Source organism: Hyperolius riggenbachi, chromosome 10 (genome assembly GCF_040937935.1).
Source record: "Hyperolius riggenbachi isolate aHypRig1 chromosome 10, aHypRig1.pri, whole genome shotgun sequence".
Classification (NCBI taxonomy): Eukaryota; Metazoa; Chordata; class Amphibia; order Anura; family Hyperoliidae; genus Hyperolius; species Hyperolius riggenbachi.
In genome coordinates, this window is record NC_090655.1 from 69,637,447 (window position 1) to 69,657,453 (window position 20,007).

At 45.3% G+C, this 20,007-nt stretch overlaps 1 protein-coding gene across 1 annotated transcript in view; it reads left to right on the forward strand.

Annotated features, from left to right (window-relative positions):
• The window catches only part of LOC137536678 (pancreatic lipase-related protein 2-like), an 83,836-nt gene extending 69,999 nt beyond the window's left edge, over positions 1-13,837 (forward strand). The window contains exons 12-14 of the mRNA XM_068258914.1: positions 2,284-2,395; positions 8,450-8,617; positions 13,732-13,837. Of these exons, the coding sequence (XP_068115015.1) occupies positions 2,284-2,395; positions 8,450-8,617; positions 13,732-13,795 (344 nt within the window). The 3' untranslated portion in view covers positions 13,796-13,837. The remainder of the gene's footprint in view (positions 1-2,283; positions 2,396-8,449; positions 8,618-13,731) is intronic.
• The last annotated feature ends 6,170 nt before the right edge of the window (positions 13,838-20,007 follow it).

A 20,007-nucleotide genomic window follows, 5' to 3' on the forward strand; every position in this document is an offset into this window, starting at 1 on the left:
CCCCTCATTTTGCCGCGGGATAGCGGCGGTTTAGCTGTGCTTATGGGGCTTAACATTAATATAGGTTAAAAAAGAGAATTAAAATTCGCTTCAGAGTCTCTTTAAGTACTTTGCAGTACTGGTTGGAGTCTTAAAGGCATGCCCATGAGAAGTGCTCGGAGTCCCTTTAAAGTCTTGTAAGGTGGAAAGGACCAAGTTAAGAGAGGGACTCCTGCTAACATACATGGGCCCATATGCAACAGAAATTTTCATCTGACTTTTCTCCTAGGTGATATTTTAAAACTTGTCAAATTGATTTTTAAACCATTAGCAAGCAAAGAAATGATCAAAATAATTTTGATAGTACTTTTTACCTACTTTTTGATACTTTTTCCATTGCAAAGTGCTAAAATGTTATTTTAAATGGAAGATGAAATTTTTTCTCCTAGGAGAAAACCCAGGTGAAAAAGTGAATTGCATATGGCCCATGGAGTTAAAAAAAAATGTAAAAAGTTAGTAAGTTTTAAAATGTACCTGAGACAAATAGTGTCTCAGGATTTATATTTACCTGGGGCTTCCTCCAGCCCCCTTCAAGCTGTTCAGTTCCTCACCATTTCCCAGGGCCACTCCGGTTTCCCCTCCCCCCCCCTGTATGGCCCAGTTCTTTGGCAAAGTTGTGCTTTATTGTGTATGCAAGGCCCACCCGCGCGCACCCCCAATGCATTCCTGTGGCCAGGAGCGTTCTGTGTAGAATGCTCCCAGCGAGAGGAGCGCAATGGGTGACTTTGTCAAAGTACCAGGCCATCCACTGTAGTAGGGAACACGTTTCCTTTCCCCTCAAAAATTTTTCTTTAACCTACTTTTCTATTCACATTCCCATTGCAGCTGTGCCATATGTGTAGCCTCTTCTTCTATGAGCATTCCCCCTCATAGATAGCTTTAGTGTTCAAATTCAGCATATCGAATTCGGATCAGCCAAATACTCTCAAACACCACACTTCAGCATTATTTCAGTAGAAGTGGGTTTCACTACTTGCGCTTCACACCGCATTTCACGTTCGTTACGTCCTCCTTCCAGCTCTGTTTAGAGTTATATGAAACTCATGTTACTCTATAGATATTCTTGGAGAATCCCAAAGACTGGCAAGATGGTGTTGAGTATCTCCTGTTCAAATGCTCATAGGTTCACCTAAAAACAAAAAAGGTCAATGTTTTATTTCTCTTCCATGGTCAGTGTCTGGCCCTCAGGGCTCTTTCACACCAGAGCCCTTTTCAGCGTTTTAACGCAACGTCTATACTTTGCGTTAACCAAGGTAAAAGGAAAGTCCATAGACTTTTATTTTACCTTTCACACCCGACGCCGCGTTTTGATGCATTGCGGTACGACGCACCCGGGAGCATTTTATAGTCGGGAATCTGCATTTTCCCATTGGGTTAATTAATTACTACCGCCGCTACTCAGCGTCGCACCGCAGATTCCACACGACACGCCGCAGCCTATTCAACGCGTGCAGGAACCGGCTCCTGCACGTGTTATCTAATGTGAAAGAGGCCTCATGATCACCCTCATGATCCTCTTTCAGGATCTCAACCTTAAAGTATATCTGAGATGGGGGATATTATAATTTTATACATACCTGAGGCTTTCTCCATCGCTCCCAAGCCACCGTTCACAGCTGCCTGCAGCCTCTGGCCCTGGTAAGTCGTCCAGTCAGGGCCAGTCGGTACAGGAGCAGCCGGGCTGTGGTTAGAAGTGTTCTGCGACTGCGCAGTACTACTGCGCTGGCGCGGAACGCTCACTACGAGGAAGCATGCACAGCCAGCCTATGCCTACGAAGTATGCCACGGACCGGAGGACTTTCCGGGACAAATTGTGGCGGCTGAAGGCAGCGGAGGATGGCAGCGTGGGAGCAACCTGCTCCAAGTGGGCTGGAGGAAGTCCCAGGTATGTTCAAAATGTTTATATCCCCCTTCCCCCCATCTCAGGTACACTTTAGGTTGCCACAGTTTTTGTTTTTATATTTCCAACCTTATTAACACACTTTATTCTGTGTAGTTTTGTACCTACTTAAAAACATCCAACTTAGACTGCTTCCTCTTGGATGGTGGTGCCCTTTCAGGCCTCCATGTACTTTAATACATATTCCTCTAGTCATTTGAAATCGGATTGCGGACTCTGTGTTTTCAGCATTTGAAGAAACCAACTCTGTTGTGCCTCTTATGTTCTTTGCCAGGCAATGAAGAGTGAAGTTTCGATGCAACTTTTTAATAGCATTCCACATATTGTATCTTCTTCTTTTCTAGGCTGGAGATACAATGTACACATCGGTATTTCTGCAACAGAGGAGGTTGAAGGGTCAATATCAGTGTCTCTGTGTGGTAAAGATGGATGTTCCAGCCAAAATGAGATTGACAAGTATGTTTACATTTTGGTCTTTATCTTTAGGCAGGACACCAAGTCAGAACAGAGATAAACTGCATGGTTGGCAGTAGATCACTGTCCAACTGTCAAATACAGTGGTGTGAAAAACTATTTGCCCCCTTCCTGATTTCTTATTCTTTTGCATGTTTGTCACACTTAAATGTTTCTGTTCATCAAAAACCGTTAACTATTAGTCAAAGATAACATAATTGAACACAAAATGCAGTTTTAAATGATGGTTTTTATTATTTAGTGAGGAAAAAAAACCTCCAAATCTACATGGCCATGTGTGAAAAAGTGTTAAAAAATAACTTAACTGTGGTTCATCACACCTGAGTTCAATTTCTGTAGTCACCCCCAGGCCTGATTACTGCCACACCTGTTTCAATCAAGAAATCACTTAACTAGGAGCTATCTGACACAGAGAAGTAGACCAAAAGCACCTCAAAAGCTAGACATCATGCCAAGATCCAAAGAAATTCAGGAACAAATGAGAACAAAGTACTGTAATTGAGATCTATCAGTCTGGTAAAGGTTATAAAGCCATTTCTAAAGCTTTGGGACTCCAGCGAACCACAGTGAGAGCCATTATCCACAAATGGCAAAAACATGGAACAGTGATGGACCTTCCCAGGAGTGGCTGGCCGACCAAAATTTCCCCAAGAGCGCAGAGAAAACTCATCCGAGAGGCCACAAAAGACCCCAGGACAACATCTAAAGAACTGCAGGCCTCACTTGCCTCAATTAAGGTCATTGTTCACGACTCCACCATAAGAAAGAGACTGGGCAAAAATGGTCTGCATGGCAGATATCCAAGGCACAAACCACTTTTAAGCAAAAAGAACATTAAGGCTCGTCTCAATTTTGCTAAAAAAACATCTCAATGATTGGCAAGACGTTTGGGAAACTACCTTGTTGACCGACGAGACAAAAGTTGAACTTTTTGGAAGGTGCGTGTCCCGTTACATCTGGCGTAGAAGTAACACAGCATTACAGCAAAAGAACATCATACCAACAGTAAAATATGGTGGAGGTAGTGTGATGGTCTGGGGTTGTTTTGCTGCTTCAGGACCCGGAAGGCTTGCTGTGATAGATGGAACCATGAATTCTACTGTCTACCAAAAAATCCTGAAGGAGAATGTCCGGCCACCTGTTCGTCAACTCAAGCTGAAGCGATCTTGGGTGCTGCAGCAGGACAATGACCCAAAACACACCAGCAAATCCACCTCTGAATGGCTGAAGAAAAACAAAATGAAGACTTTGGAGTGGCCTAGTCAAAGTCCTGACCTGAATCCTATTGAGATGTTGTGGCATGACCTTAAAAAGGCGGTTCATGCTAGAAAACCCTCAAATAAAGCTGAATTACAACAATTCTGCAAAGATGAGTGGGCCAAAATTCCTCCAGAGCGCTGTAAAGACTCGTTGCAAGTTATCGCAAACGCTTGATTGCAGTTATTGCTGCTAAGGGTGGCCCAACCAGTTATTAGGTTCAGGGGGCAATTTCTTTTTCACACAGGGCCATGTAGGTTTGGAGTTATTTTTCTCACTAAATAATAAAAACCATCATTTAAAACTGCATTTTGTGTTCAATTATGTTATCTTTGACTAATAGTTAACGGTTTTTGATGAGCAAAAACATTTAAGTGTGACAAACATGAAAAAGAATAAGAAATCAGGAAGGGGGCAAATAGTTTTTCACACCACTGTATGTCCATTTTTGTCCAGGGTATAGCCTTCCTTAAAGTGGAATGAAACCCAGCATCTTTTCTCTAAAAGATTATTTACAGCATATAATATACTAACACAATATTTTTTTTTTTGTAAAACAGCATTCAAAGGGTTAAATATTGCAGGACTGACTTTTTCTCCTGCAGGGGCAGCCGCATCCGAACAGGTGATAACCTTATCTTGTGTTTCAGTGCCGGACTGGGAGCTGAAAAAGCTGAGGAAATCAACTTGCTGACCAAGCAGCAGTAATCAGATGTTGAACGGTGTCACGGTGAAGACTTGCTGCAGGTTTTTATTGGGAGTGATAACACAGGGTTACTGCTGCTTGGCCAGCAGGTGGATTGCCTCAGTTTTCCCACCTCACAGTCCGACACTGTTCTGTTTACATTCTTCACTTGATACAATTGAGTAAACATTCTCTGACTGTGCAGAAACTTCTGCTAATGAGTAGTGATGGGCCGAACCGTTCGCCTGGCGAACCCTTCTGGTCCTCTTACTACTTCCGGGTCGCAATGACCCGGAGTAGTACGCCTGCGCTGCCCAGCGGAGCGCGTCCTAGATCGCGCCCCTGTTGCCGGGCACTCTCTGCGCATGAGTGTGACGTCCTTCATGACGTCACGCACATGCGCAGAAAGGGCCCGGCAACAGGAGCGCGATCTAGGACGCGCTCCGCTGGGCAGCGCAGGCGTACTACTCCGGGTCATTGCGACCCGGAAGTAGTAAGAGGCCCAGGGAATAAGAGATGTTCGCCGGCGAACAGTTCGGGAACCGTTCGCCTCATCTCTACTAATGAGTTCTGAACTGAGACACTGCTCAGAAATCATTACTGGGTGCATTTACAATAGAAATACAACAGTTATGAATAAAATGCACCAGCAGCTTTCAAAGTAAATAAACTGAACTTTGGGTACTTATAATTTCTAAATGAATAATAATACTTGTGCACAAAAGCAAATATGATAATTATATGGGCTATAAAAAGTAGGAAAAAACATTTTTATTGAATATTTTGTCAGAGTTTAAAACTGCTTTAAAGTGAACCTGAACCAAATAAAATTATTTAAAATAAACACGATGTCAGGTCCGGTCTGCCCGTGTTGCCAAGTAGAGATGGCTCAAACCTCCGATTTTTCGTTTGCAAACCTCTGCAAAAGTTTGGTTTGCGCGAACTTTTGTGAACCGCAATAGACTTTAATAGGGAGGCGAACTTTGAAAACTAGAAACATTTATGCTGGCCACAAAAGTGATGGAAAAGATGTTTCAAGGGGTCTAACACCTGGAGGTGGGCATGGCGGAGTGGGATAGATGCCAAAAGTCCCGGGGGAAAATCTGGATTTGACTCACAGCAGCGTTTTAAGGGCAAAAATCACATTGCATGCTAAATTGGAGGCTTAAAGTGCTTGAAAACATCTTGCATGTGTATACATCAATCAGGGAGTGTAATTAGAGTACTGCTTCACACTGACACACCAAACTCACTGTGTAACGCACTTCAAACAGCTGTTTGTGTAGTGACAGCCGTGCTGGACTGGTGCGCACCATGGCGAGAGTGCAGGCGATAGCGGTTTTCAAGCCCATATGGTCGCCGGGCTGAGGCAGCTCAATGACAGAACAACAGTGACTGTCCAGCTGATCGAATTTGGTCAGTCCACAATGAAGCAACAACCTTATTATCTTTGGTGTGCCGCCCCCCCCCCCCCCCCTCCCGAGACGAGACACTCATACAGCCGGCGGTCATTGCTTCATTGTGATATGCAAGCCTCTTCACCGCGGCAAGGTAACAATCACGAAGGGGAATTGGCACATGTACATGCCTTTTGTTTTGTTGTTGCAGCTGCAGTGCAGCCAGAAAAATTAGGCAGGCATGTACACGCACCAGAAACATTATTATAGTGGCCGCTGCTAGCAAATTCAGGAATCCACCTGGAGCCCTGGAGCCTGTTGGTGGTGGCGGAGAAGGCAGTCAAGCGGCCTGCAGACAGAGATGCTGTGTGGGGAGCGACTTAGTCTTGGGGCAGGCAGTCACGGCGTGCAGGCAGAGATGCTGTGTGTGGGGACTGACTTAGTCTTCGGGCAGACCTGACCGTGTTTTGCAGACCACGTGGTCATATGGACCCTTGACCCAACGCTGTGTGCCAAAGATGACACCACTTGCCTTTCAACATCACGGTACAGTTTGGGTATCACCTTTTTTGAGAAATAATTGCGGCCTGGTATCTTCCACTGTGGTGTGTGGCTTTGCTTTTGTGTACTGCTTTTCCTCAGGTGGTCATCCCATTGCAGTTTGTGCTTTGTAATCATGTGCCTTCGTAAGGAAGTTGACCCTACGCGGGTCTTGGTCTTTCCAAGGCTCAATTATTGGTGGCAGAGAGTACAGATGGCATTGCTCTCATCTGAGGCAGAAACACAAAAAAATTTCCACACCGCTGAGCCCTGGGGTGATGGCACATTGGTGGTGGCGGCCGACTGAGAATTAAATGGGGTGCCAGAATCAGAGCAGGAGGCGGAAGATATGTCACACTTCCGTGCTTAGCGCCTTCATCTTGTTGTAGCAGTATTGGCTGTGAATCAGTGATTTCCACACCAAATAACTCCTGCGAAGTGTCAAATACAGCGGATGTGGTGCTTGTAGTAGCGCTGGTGGCTGAGGAAGATGAGGTGTTCTGTGTTAAATAGTCAACTACGTCCTGACAATCTTGGGGGTTGATGGCACGCGCCTTCTGAACACTGTACTTTGGTCCAGGGACGCACGAAATCACGACAGCACGACATCAAACAGACCTGCCGGGTGGCCTGCCTCTGCCTGTTTTGCCCATATTGGGGGGGATGAAGTGAAAGGTATGCACTGACTTGACTAATACAATGTGCAGTCACACAGGTACCGTGAACAGGTGCAGTGACTGGTATATAATATAACACTGCTTGCGGTCACGTAGGTAGGAAGGTGCACTGAACAGGTAGGTATGCAGTGATTGGTATTACAAATGTGCAGCTGTCACACACACAGGTACCGTGAACAGGTGCAGTGACTTGTATATAACACTGTGTGTGCTCACATAGGTAGGTGCACTGAACAGGCAGGTATGCAGTGATTGGTATTACAAATGTGCGGCTGTCACACACACAGGTAGTCACTGAATGTGCTGGGCCTGGCAGTGGCACAGTAGGAATTACCAAGGGCCATCTGCGACTGATTGACAGGGCTGTATATGCAACATAAGTGTCTGGGACACACACACACACACACAAAAAAAAGAGCTGTTGAGGGGTGCTTTTTAGCAATAAGTATCAGCAAGGAGCAAACTAACAAGAGCCTAACTAAGCTTTCCCTATGTCTACAGCAAGTTCTCTCCCTTCTCCAATTACTGCAGGCACACGAGTGAGTGAAATGGCTGATGCTGCCTGCCTTTTATAAGGGGGGGGGGGAGGGGGGGCTCCAGGAGGGAGTGTAGCCTGATTGGCTACCCTGTGTTTGCTGACTGTGATGTAGAGGGTAAAAGTTGACCCTAACGCGAACCACCGAAGTTTGCGCAAATAAGTTCGCGTGCGAACCGTTCGGGCCATCACTAATGCGAAGTGAGGCGACTTCCTCAGGCTGCAGAAGTCTGGGGACAGCACCAGGCAGAAACAGGAAGTGAAGAGTGTGCCTGGCCACCCTATACTGGGGAAACTGTCAGTTCCTCTCAGAAGCTCACCATTTTCTTCTTACAACATTCCTTACAGTTCTGACAAGATTTTGTCTATGTCTATGTCTCCAGCATGCAGAAACAGGAACCAACAATCCACAACAATACACATAGGCCTAAATTCACGGAGCATTACCAAACGTTTATCAAACACTTTGTCAAACGTTTGATAATTTACCTCATGGGTAAAATCTCATTTTAAATTCACTAAGGTGTTATATACTTATGGAATGTTTTACCGATAAAACGTTCAACAAATATATAACACCTTAGTGAATTCAAAATGAGATTTTACCCATGAGGTAAATTATCAAACGTTTGATAAAGTGTTTGATAAACGTTTGATAATGCTCCGTGAATTGAGGCCAAAGGTGTTATATATTTATTGAATGTTTTACCGATAAAACGTTCAACAAATATATAACACAAGTTAGTGAGATTTTACCCATGAGGTAAATTATCAAACGTTTGATAAAGTGTTTGATAAACGTTTGATAATGCTCCGTGAATTGAGGCCTCAATCTTATCAGTTTTTACAAGTAGCACAGTGCCACTTACAGGCCAAATGTATGAGCACACCACATGTATATTCACAGAATTCTTCATTGTTCAAATAAATGTGTTGTATTTTCAGTGGCCTCATCAGTCCCAACTCAACTTACTCAGTATTCATTGATTTGGACTTAAACATAAAACCGGTGAAGAAGGTAGTGTTTGTCTGGCAGAAAGAAGTTGATACTGACACAGATCCAAGAGTGGGGGCTTCTTTTGTGAAAGTGATTTATGGTCCAGATGCAGCGAAGTAAGTATTTAACATAAATCTTCTACAAAGGGTCGGGTGGCCCATGACTCCGGGTGAAGAAGGTTCATCAGGCAGCAAGAGCCCTGGAGTGGCATCCTGTCTGTCCTGGGGCAACTATACTACCTATACTGGGGGCAGCTATACTTTACTGGGGGCAACTATACTACCTATACTGGGGGCAACTATACTACCTATACTGGGGCATCTATACTACTTATACTGGGGACAACTATACTACCTATACTGGGGGCAACTATACTACCTATACTGGGGGCAACTATACTACCTATACTGGGGGCAACTATACTACCTATACTGGGGCATCTATACTACTTATACTGGGGACAACTATACTACCTATACTGGGAGCAACTATACTACCTATACTGGGGGCAACTATACAACCTATACTGGGGGCAACTATACAACCTATACTGGGGGCAACTATACTACCTATACTGGGGCATCTATACTACTTATACTTGGGGGCAACTATACTAGGGGCAACTATACTACCTATACTGGGAGCAACTATACTACCTATACTAGGGGCAACTATACTACCTATACTAGGGGCAACTATACTACCTATACTAGGGGCAACTATACTACTTATACTGGGAGCAACTATACTACCTATACTAGGGGCAACTATACTACCTATACTGGGGGCAACTATACTACCTATACTGGGGGCAATTATACTACCTATACTGGGGGTAACTATACTACCTATACTGGGGGCAACTATACTACCTATACCTGGGGCAACTATACTACCTATACTGGGGGCAACTATACTACCTAGACTGGGGTCAACTATACTACCTATACTGGGGGCAACTATACTACCTATACTGGGGCAACTATACTACCTATACTGGGGCACGTATACTAGCTACCTATACTGAGGCAAGTATACTAGCTACCTACAGTGGGGCAACTATACTAGCAACATATACTGGGGCAACTATACTACCTATATTGGGGGCAACTATACTACCTAGACTGGGGGCAACTATACTAGCTACGTATACTGGGGAAACTATTCTGGCTACCTAAACAGGGGGCAACAATATTGGCTACCTATACTGGGGCAACTATACCTAGCTACCTACCTACCTACACGGAGGGTGAAAATTCTCGGGTGCTGTGCGATCATTCCAAATCTTGGGGATGGGGGGGAGATCCTCACAGGTTTGCCTCAAAAAGCAAAGAGTCTAGAACCGGCCCTGCTTCTACAGCAACACATATGATCTAGGTCAGTCGCTGATGAAGCATGTTAGAAGTCAAGTGAGCCAGTAATGAACTGATCTCTTGATTTGGGCTTTACTCTAAGGCCCCCTTTACACTGGTATGTTGATGCGTTACCTTGTTTTGCCACAGGGTAATGCTATACCAATTAAAGTCTATGGGGCATTTCATACTTGCGATGCGATCCACCGGAAGTCGCGATTTTGATGCACGTTCAACAGTGCGTTGTCGGGCAACATTGCGTGCCAATTGGAAGTCCTGTAAATCTATGGCAACACAGGGTTTTGGTTTTTTTTGGCATTACAGCGGGCATGCGCGGAAGTGTATTTTTTCAATACACTTTCGTGCAATTCAGATTATGGCCACAGGAAGTGAGCACTAGAGAGCCTCCCCCCTGCGTGGCCTGCAGCCAGAAGGGAGATTAGAGAGCATTGGCGTGATGATCCCCGAAGGCTGTTTTTAGCGTTGCGGTGTGGAGTGATGGTCACAACGCAATGCTGCTGTAACGCCGGGTTCCAGTGTAAAATCGGCCTAAAAAGTAAGTTTAACAACAACAACAAAAAAGTCTTTAGTCCTTTAGGTTAAACCCTATGAAGGTTTTCTTTATTTTTTTTAACAGAGATAGTCCAACCAACATCTTATATATTGTGCATAACAATTATTTATTCAGTATAAGCCCACTGATTAATCTTTTCTCACCCGGATTTATATTCTGAAATTTATCATTGGTGATGACATGTTTAGTCCCGTCGGGTGCAGCTCTGTGAAATGTTTGTTTACTGAGAGTTCCGAAGCCAGTAGAAAATATACCTGGTCTCCCAGAATCTGCATAGCTAATCAGCCTAGGCTAAGCATTACTGGGAGGACATGGCTACATACCAATATGCAGCAATATACAGATATTGGATGTGCTTCTGATGGTGAAACCAGAAAAATGACTAGAAAAGTGGGTATCCTCAATTATTTAGTGCATACTACTAATTGTCACTACAGTCCTCTTTAACCACATTCTTACTGGATAGCTCTGGCCTCTTAAGGACCAGAGCCGACCTTTTCCTATTGTACACAATGATTACTGTGATTGGCTCACAGTAATCGCGGGGGCCAATGAAATTGGCTCCTGACCAAGATGCAGAAGCTCTGCTGTCAGTGTGACAGCAGAGTGGGCAGGTGCGGTGACGTGAGTAGCGTTGCGAGCGGCGAGAGCAACGTGACTGGCGAGACCATGCAATGGTATAGCTCCCAACTGTCCCTTTTTTGGAGAGACTTAGTTCTTTGGGAACTAAGAACTAATCTTGACAATTTCTAGACAACATTGCCTCCTGGCTCCCACACATCCTCTCCTCTGACCTCCCCACCATCATCCTCGGGGATTTCAATATTCCCATCGATGAACCCCAGAACTCCGTTGCGACCCGGCTACTCACCATAGCCAACTCACTTGGCTTAGTACAACACACCAACACCCCCACCCACACTGCAGGTCACACTCTCGACCTTATATTCACTAAATCCACCACCATTGCAGACCAAGACATCGCACCCTTTCCACCCTCAGACCATCACCTTCTCACCTTCAACCTCCCCATGGAAGGCACCTCCAACCTACCTGCCCACCCACCTGGTCGATGGCAGCGAGACCTACGTAAGCTCAATCCTAGCGTCCTTGCTGACCCTCTCCATGCCATCTCCTCCACTCTTCCCCCCCAACCTGTCCTAATCTTGCTGCAGCTCAGTATCGCCAAACTCTCTCATCAGCCCTAGAGAAAGCTGCTCCACCAATATTCCACCGCAACCGCCCCCCTAACCCCCAGCCCTGGCACACTACCCATACTCGCAACCTCCAGAGGGAAATGCGAGCCACTGAACGGAAATGGAGGAAAACTCGACTTAACCAGGATTTCCTACAGTACAAGACTTCACGCATGTGGCTCCAGTCCTCACTACCCTGTTTAACCTCTCCCTATCTACAGGCAGCTTCCCCTCAGATTTCAAGCAGGCCACTGTACTACCCCTGCTCAAGAAACCCTCCCTCGACCCCTCGCTACCCTCCAACTACCGCCCTATCTCCCTCCTCCCCTTTGCCTCAAAACTCCTTGAGCGTCTTGTTCACAAACGCTTGACCCAGTACCTCAATGGCAACTCACTGCTAGACCCACTGCAATCTGGATTTCGGCCTGCCCACTCAACCGAAACAGCTCTCACCAAAGTGGTCAATGACCTTGCCTTAGCTAAAGCTGAAGGTAAATACTCCATTCTCCTTGACCTTTCAGCAGCTTTTTACACAGTAGATTATCCCCTACTCCTCCAGTCCCTCCAGTCCATGGGCATTCACAATCTCGCCCTTACCTGGCTTTCATCCTACCTCTCCAATCATTTCTTCACGACCTCCTTCAATGAGTCCTCGTCCACCCCCAACCACCTCTCGGTGGGAGTCCCCCAAGGCTCGGTCCTTGGCCCCCTACTGTTCTCCCTATACACATCCTCCATTGGCAAGGTTATCTCCTCCATTGGTTTTAACTATCATCTGTAAGCAGATGACACCCAGATCTTCCTCCACACCCCTGACATATCCACCACTACCATGGACAAGGTCTCCTCCTGCCTATCAGCCATCTCCTCCTGGATGTCCGCTTGGTTCCTGAAACTAAATCTAGACAAAATGGAATTTATGATCTTCCCACCCCGGCCATCCATGAACCTCCAGATGTGCATGTCACTGTTAACCACACTACCATTCGCCCTACCTCTCAAGCCCGCTGTCTGGGTGTCACCCTGGACTCCGCACTCTCCTTCATTCCCCATATCCAAAACCTCACAAAGTCCTGCAACTTTCACCTTCATAACATCTGTAAGATTCGCCCTTTCCTGACCTCTGCCACCACCAAACTCCTCATCCATGCCCTTATAATTTCCTGCCTTGACTACTGCAATGCCTTTCTGTCTGGTCTCTCTATGACCCGAATAGCCCCACTGCAGTCCATCATGAATGCGGCAGCCAGAATTATCCACTCCTCCCATCGCTCCACCATGGCGGCTCCCCTCCGTTAATCCCTCCACTGGCTTCCTATCCAGTCCAGAATCAGATTCAAGATACTGTGTCTGACCTACAAATCTGTCCACAAAACCTGTCCAACCTACATTTCTGATCTTACTCAGAGGTATACACCTAGCCGCTCACTCCGCTCCTCCAATGAACTTCGCCTGACCGCCATCCGCATCACCCAGTCCCATGCATGCCTCCAGGACTTCTCAAGAGCTGCTCTAACACTATGGAACTCCTTACCTCCACCCATAATGGCAGCCCCCTCCTTCAACATCTTCAGGAAGGCCCTCTAAACTCACCTTGTCACTCTGGCCTACCACCCCTGAGAAGTGCTCTAAACCCACAGCAGAACTCTGTTCCCCTACCTTTCGTGTCCCTACCTCTCCCTCTAGATTGTAAGCCTTTGGGCAGGGTCCTCCTCCTTTTGTGTCCTACCTGATCATGCACCTCCATTACTGTGCGCACCCATGCTATGCATTTGAGTGAACCTGACTTGCCTAATCTACATACTCCCATCCAGTGACTGACTAAGCATTACCTTGTACTCATATTGTGCTGCGTGATCTGGTTTTTCTTGTATTCGTGTATTGTCATATTGCTGTATGTCAACCCTAAGTATTGTCTGTAACCTAAACTAATGTCCAGCGCTGCGTAATATGTTGGCGCTTTATAAATACAATAAATAAGTAATAAATAAATAAATCTGTTTAGCTCCAATTTCCAGTCTACTGGTCTTGTTAAATCTGCCTCTTTGCATTTTAGTTGTTTTCCACAAACTGCAATCCATTATAATCTGCTGTATCTCTTTGTCCAGGTATATATTCTGCGGTGGAAATATGGCTGATGCAAATATAGGACAGACACTGACGGCCTGTTAACAGTCATATCTTCTGTAAAGATCAATAAATGACTAATAAATACAAAGCAAGAAAAAGTCTCTTTGTCTTCTCTGAGTTTGCACGGTGTCCCTATCTGCTTGTGTAATGAGGTCTGTTTGCTAGAAAGAATAGTGAGATGCAAAAAAATTCTGAGCTGATGCAAATTTTTGTAAAAATGTTTGTGCCTCTGCTGGACAGACACAATAGTGAAACATATGGACAAGTACAGGCAGCCTTATTTCTACTTGTTTTTAATGTCAAAATACGGATAGTTGGCAACCCTGCAACTTACACCTTATTGGTGAACAGGGAACATGTGTTCCCTGAACCAATCAAAGTTCCTGTGTATGAATGAACATAACTTCAATCAGAAGCCAAGTTCATTCATTAAAATCAAAGAAAAAAGTGAAGTAGCAGAAAATATGTTAACAAACACTTCCTGGTAACGCAGTACAAAGTGCATCGCCATCTTGTGTTTGCACAGAAATCAAATTCGTGTGCATTTTCCAATGCAATTTGCATTTTTAAATCGCACAGCAAGTTCCTTCTTCCTGCATACTGTATGGGATTCACATGTGCTTTATATAAAAAATAAAAATCTGATACTGTATTTTTTTCACTTGTTGAAATGGGAGATTATTAAAAACGCAAACGCAAAAAAATTCAACCATGAACATAAATGCATACAAAGACACAACTCATATAAATTCGGAAAGGAACATGCCTTACAACGGGTGCTTTTCTGCACAGACAGGCTCCTTTCGCTCCATTGCAGTGTGGAGAATATAATCCCATTGTAACGTGATGCAATTATATCCCTATGGCACTACCAGTGCCACACTGGAGTAGGTACATTGTGCGGCGTTATGACGGAGTTATGCACAGCATCAGCTCTGCGTATGTTGCCCCTTTATAAATACAATAAATAAATAATGCAGTGTGTTACAGGCCAATGGGCAGTACAAGCATAAAGACCGTAGACTTCATCTTGCACTGTATAGGTTGTATCGTTGCGTTCTGATCCTGTTTTAGGATGGGCACCGCAATGAATAAAGTCAAAAGGTACCTAACGTTACCCATACATATAGCGACTTGGTAGCCAATCAACCATTGATTATCTGATTCAATAATTATTATGGAATCGGATGAAAATCTGTGCTGCCAACTGCATGCCTGATCGACGACGCAGACAATTTCGGGCCCAGCATGTCCATCAAACATGCTGCAAGATGTCAGGACGTCGTGGTCGATCAGGCGTGCGGCGGGAACGGTGAGCGATATCAGGATCAGGACAAGCGATAAACGTGTCAAAACACCTGCCGCTGTTCCGCCAGTGTACAAATGTGCATGTATGTGTGCATTTATACATTACCTGTTCTGTGTTAGCCCAATACAAGCCGCTGATGTGGCACGTGCGGGACATCACACACGCGCCACATGCTATGCTCTGTATTAGGGATGAGCAGAAATTACGCCGATGTGAATTGAAATTCGCATTTACGCATCATAATCGTAATGCAAGATTTCAGGGAAAAGCCTAATTAATTTCATATGCAACTGTCGGCATTCATAGTTACACATTTACAATTTACGCGTAACTTAGTTCCGACTTTGGCGGTGAATAGCAAAGCCCTTATATATGCTATTGCTACCAAAATTGATACATATGTTGAGGATAGTGGGTACAAGGCAAAAAAAGAAATTTTTTCAAAAAGACTCGATTTTAAAAATACAAAGAAAAATGTTTTTTAAACTGTCATTTTTTTTTAGTTTAAAAACCATTTTTCTTTGCATTTTTATCTCCCAAACTACTGCTATTCACCGCCAAAGTCGGCACAAAATGATGCGTAAATTCATGCGTAATTACGAATGCTTACAAGTCAAATGAATTAACAATTCGTAATTGCGTATACGCATAAATGCGAAAATGTACTTTAGCGTAATCATAATTAGCTGATTTCGATCATCACTGCTCTGTAAAGGGCTGATGGACAAGTGGCGGATTAGGAAGATGGATGGGCACCGCGGCACACAGGGCCGGTTCTAGACTTTTTGCTGCCTGAGGCAAACTAGTGAGGATGCGCCCAACAATTTACTCTGCTTCATTTAATGTTCTCACATGACATGCTGCAGTTATGGGCTGTCAGTTAAGCAGTTTGAAAGTGACCTGGTGACACCACCGGGGTCCTACCCCTCGTGTTTGGTATCATTGTGCTGGATAAATCGTGACTGAACTGGAAATGTTAGTAAATCTGCCCTGACCTGTACGGTTCTGTGAGATAGAGCCCATATATGGTTAGATATGATTTTTGGTCCCCAAGAGAAGGGGAGGACTCATCTCTTGTTCTAAGGGGGTGTGTGGTTCCCGCCCTCACTCCCTCCTACTAAGTCGGGTATAAAAATGGCAGAGGACCCAAAATCAATGACCTCCACTTTGAAACATCATACTAATTACACCCTTGCCAGCTTGAGGACATGCTGGCATCTGGCTTGTTTGGACTTTGACACTGAGTCCTCCACTCTGAAACCAAGGGCTTAGCATTTCTTTTCCCAGAAAGGACATATTTCCACGAACCTAAGTATTTTATTCCATTTTTTATTTCATACTGTGTTATTATTTGTCTTTATAATTGTTTAACTTAACGATTTTCTGTATATATTAATTATTTATGTTGCATGTTTAATAAACGACGCATTTATTTATTCAGCTACCCTACTATTCAGCGGCACAAACTGAACCCTGGCTTCTGAAAAGTCTCTACTATTGTTGATAGCTAGATAAAATAGAGTGTGTTTAACCGTTTTCTATTTGCAGGTCTAGAATTAGCCAGTCAGTGGGTTCCTCTGTCCCATGGTAACAGAGGTGGTGGCAGATATACCCTGAAATAGTGTGTAATTTGTAATTACCGTAACTCACAGGCTCCCTTCTAGTCGGTCTGCTGCCAAATTCTCAGTGGTTTCTGCGCACCGATTGCGACCACAGATTGCATGGTCTGTGTGCTGAAACCGGTTGGAAGGCATTGTGCGGTCCGGCCACTAGGGGCCCTGTGACAGTGGCTATCTTCAGGTATCATATACCTTAATGATCTATTCTCCCAAGGGCAAATTAAATCCTTTACACAATTGGCTGAACAATTTTCTTTACCAAAAAAGGAGAGCTTTCATAACTTCAGATTAGCTCTTTTATACGTTAAACATCCCAACACTACCTAGGCATTTAGCTGTTTTTCTCAAAGAACCTCTTTCCTTACCTAAAGGTATCTCCTTTTGGTCCTCAGAATTAGTTGCTCAATCTGCTAACTCATTAGATAGAGTATGAAATAAAACAATACGATCGAATATTACTGTCAATGATATTATAAAAACCAGTAGACATATATCTAGATTCATTTCTCGCACTGTTCAACACACTTGGAGACATTCTTTAAAATACTATTGAATTGGTATCTGACCCAAAGGAAATTAGCAACTTTTAATCCTCATCAATCCCCACAATGTTGGAGATGTGGAAAGGACATCGGCACGATTTTTCACATACTATGGGAATGTCTGCCTATAAAAAGCTTATGGACGGTAGTTTTTAGACTGGTATCTGTATATTTCGTATCTAATCCATTAGCTAATCCGGAGCTAGCATTACTTCATGTGGGTTTAGAGAACATTTCAGCTCCAAATTGTGAAGAAACGCGGGAAAACCGCCGCTTCTCAGGGTGAGGCGGCTGTTTCCGCGTCCAGCATGGCGTCACAACGCGGAAAAACCGCCGCATGTCGCATAGGCAGAGCGGCGGAATCCGCATTGGGTGCAGCGGAATCCGCATTGGAGGTGGCGGACTTGCCGCATGGCAGTGTCCCTGACAAGGGGGCTGAGCGTGGGGAAGCCGCCGCTGGTGTAGTGAGCGGTGCTGTGGCTCCCACGCTCTGTCTGATGGATACATTACAAGACAGTACTGGTGCTGCTGGGACTGATAGTCCACCAAGATTCAGAGTGACGCGCGCGCGCAGAGGCAGACCTTATATAACAGCCAGAAGTGAGTCAGCTGACCAAGCTGGTCAGCTGACATTTTCCACAACTCTCATTGGTCCAGCAATTAGGGAGGGGCCTGGAGAGTGTTCTGGTATATATACTGCTGGCTGTTCAGTTGCTGGTTGTCTGGCGTTGCGATCACTACGTGGTAGCACGCAGACCTGAGTCAGAGCCGAAAGTGTGCCGGGACCAGCTGGAGCTGTAATCCTACACTTAGCTAGATTTGTTGATAGTTTAAAGTACTAGTTTGATTGTGATTATCTGTTATGACCTTCTGCCTGCCTGACCATTCTCCTGAACTCTGATCCTGTACTTTGTCATTCTGATACTCTGTTGCCGAACCCCGGCTCGTCTTTAGACTCTGCATCTGCCTTCTGATTTTGTACCTCGATATTTCTGATACCCTATTGCCGAACCCTGCCTGTACTTTAGACTTCGCCTCTGCCTTCTGAATCTGTACTTTATCTGTCCGTGTGGTTACGACCTGGCTTGTCCGACCTCGAGAACCGACCTTACTATTAGAGGCGGTTCCCAGTCCTGATAGTGACACTCCCTCTTGAGTGTCACTCCTTCCCTCAGCCTGACTCCTCCCTCCGGGAGAGTCCAGAAGGAATTGGGCAGTACTCCTTACTGCTCTGAGGCCCAGTCCTCCCATTTATTACTGTTTGCACCAAACACTCTACTCAGGTGTCCAGAGGTTAGTTTGTATATCGGATTATCGGTGATACTGCAGATCATCTATAATCTGGTATATATCTGTATTCCCAGTGATACTGCAGATCACCGGTAATCAGATCCTCTCTGTGCTACACCGATCGTTACAGAACACCAGACCAAAAAACAGATGGACGCACGCGCTGACCCTCTGGGCGTGCTTGCCACTTCGGTGGATAACATCCATCAAGCACTGGGCCAGCACAAAGCATTAATTGACGCCCTATCAGGCTCTGTGCGAACCCTCCAGACGTCAGTTGATTCGCTGCGATCTCCTCTTAGTGATGACATACATATGCCCGTACCTGATAGATTTTCCGGCCACAAGTCTGACTTTCGGAATTTTAAGAGTAGATTGTTATCGTATTTTGAGTTGAGACCCCGATCCTCGGGGACTGAGACCCAACGGGTCATCTTTATCAAAACCTAGCTATCTGGTGACTCCCAGACCTGGGCGTACAATCGGCCTGCCGGTGACTTAGCCCTTACCTCTGTGGAGGAATTCTTTAAAGCCATGGCAGTAATTTACGACGACCCAGACCTTGCCTCGACTTATGAGCGGAAGCTCAAGATTTTACGTCAAGGCAAGGGTCCGGTCGAAGATTACGCGGCCGAATTTAGGAGGTGGTCAGTTACGGCCAGGTGGGACACGTACGCCCTGTTAGATTGTTTTCTGTCAGGGCTGTCCGATGAGGTCTCTGATCTGATGCTAAGTCAGCCCAAGCCCAAAACAGTCGATGAGGCCATCTCAGCGGCCATCCGAATTGACCGCAGGCTGCGCTACCAAAAACAGACCAGGGGTAGTCATCGCGTCAGAGTAGTGTCTTACGCTACACCTCAGGTAGCAGCACCTTCCTCAGTCTCATCTGCTCCAGTCTTACCTCCACCCGAGCCTATGCAGATAGGTCGATCAAAATTGTCTCAGGTGGAGCGAAGGCGGAGGATGACGGAACAGTTGTGCCTGTATTGCGCTTAGGGGGGGCATAGGGTACGAAACTGTCCTAATAAGCCGGGAAACACTACCGCCTAGGAGTTGTAGGGGGTAACACCCTAGGCGCCCGTCTCATACCCCTAAAAGAAAAACGTTTGCTCCTTCCATGTACGATTACATGGGGGGACAAATCTGAAGCCACAGAGGCCTTTGTTGATTCAGGCTCAGCGGCTAATTTTATGAGTTCCGAGTTTGCAGTGAAGTTGGGCATTCCACTCTCCCCAGTAAAACCACCTATCCAAGTTACTGCCGTGGACGATTCCCCGCTACAAAGGGACCGTCCACTGTCTCAGACACCAGAGGTGGAAGTCAATATTGGGGTACTGCATAGGGAGAGATTAAGCTTTTTTGTTTTACACATGACCACCTCCACAATTGTCTTAGGTATGCCCTGGCTGCAGCTTCATTCCCCACTGATCAGTTGGGCTGCAGGACAATTTACCAGTTGGTCAGACTTCTGTTCCCAGCAGTGTCTAGGGAAAG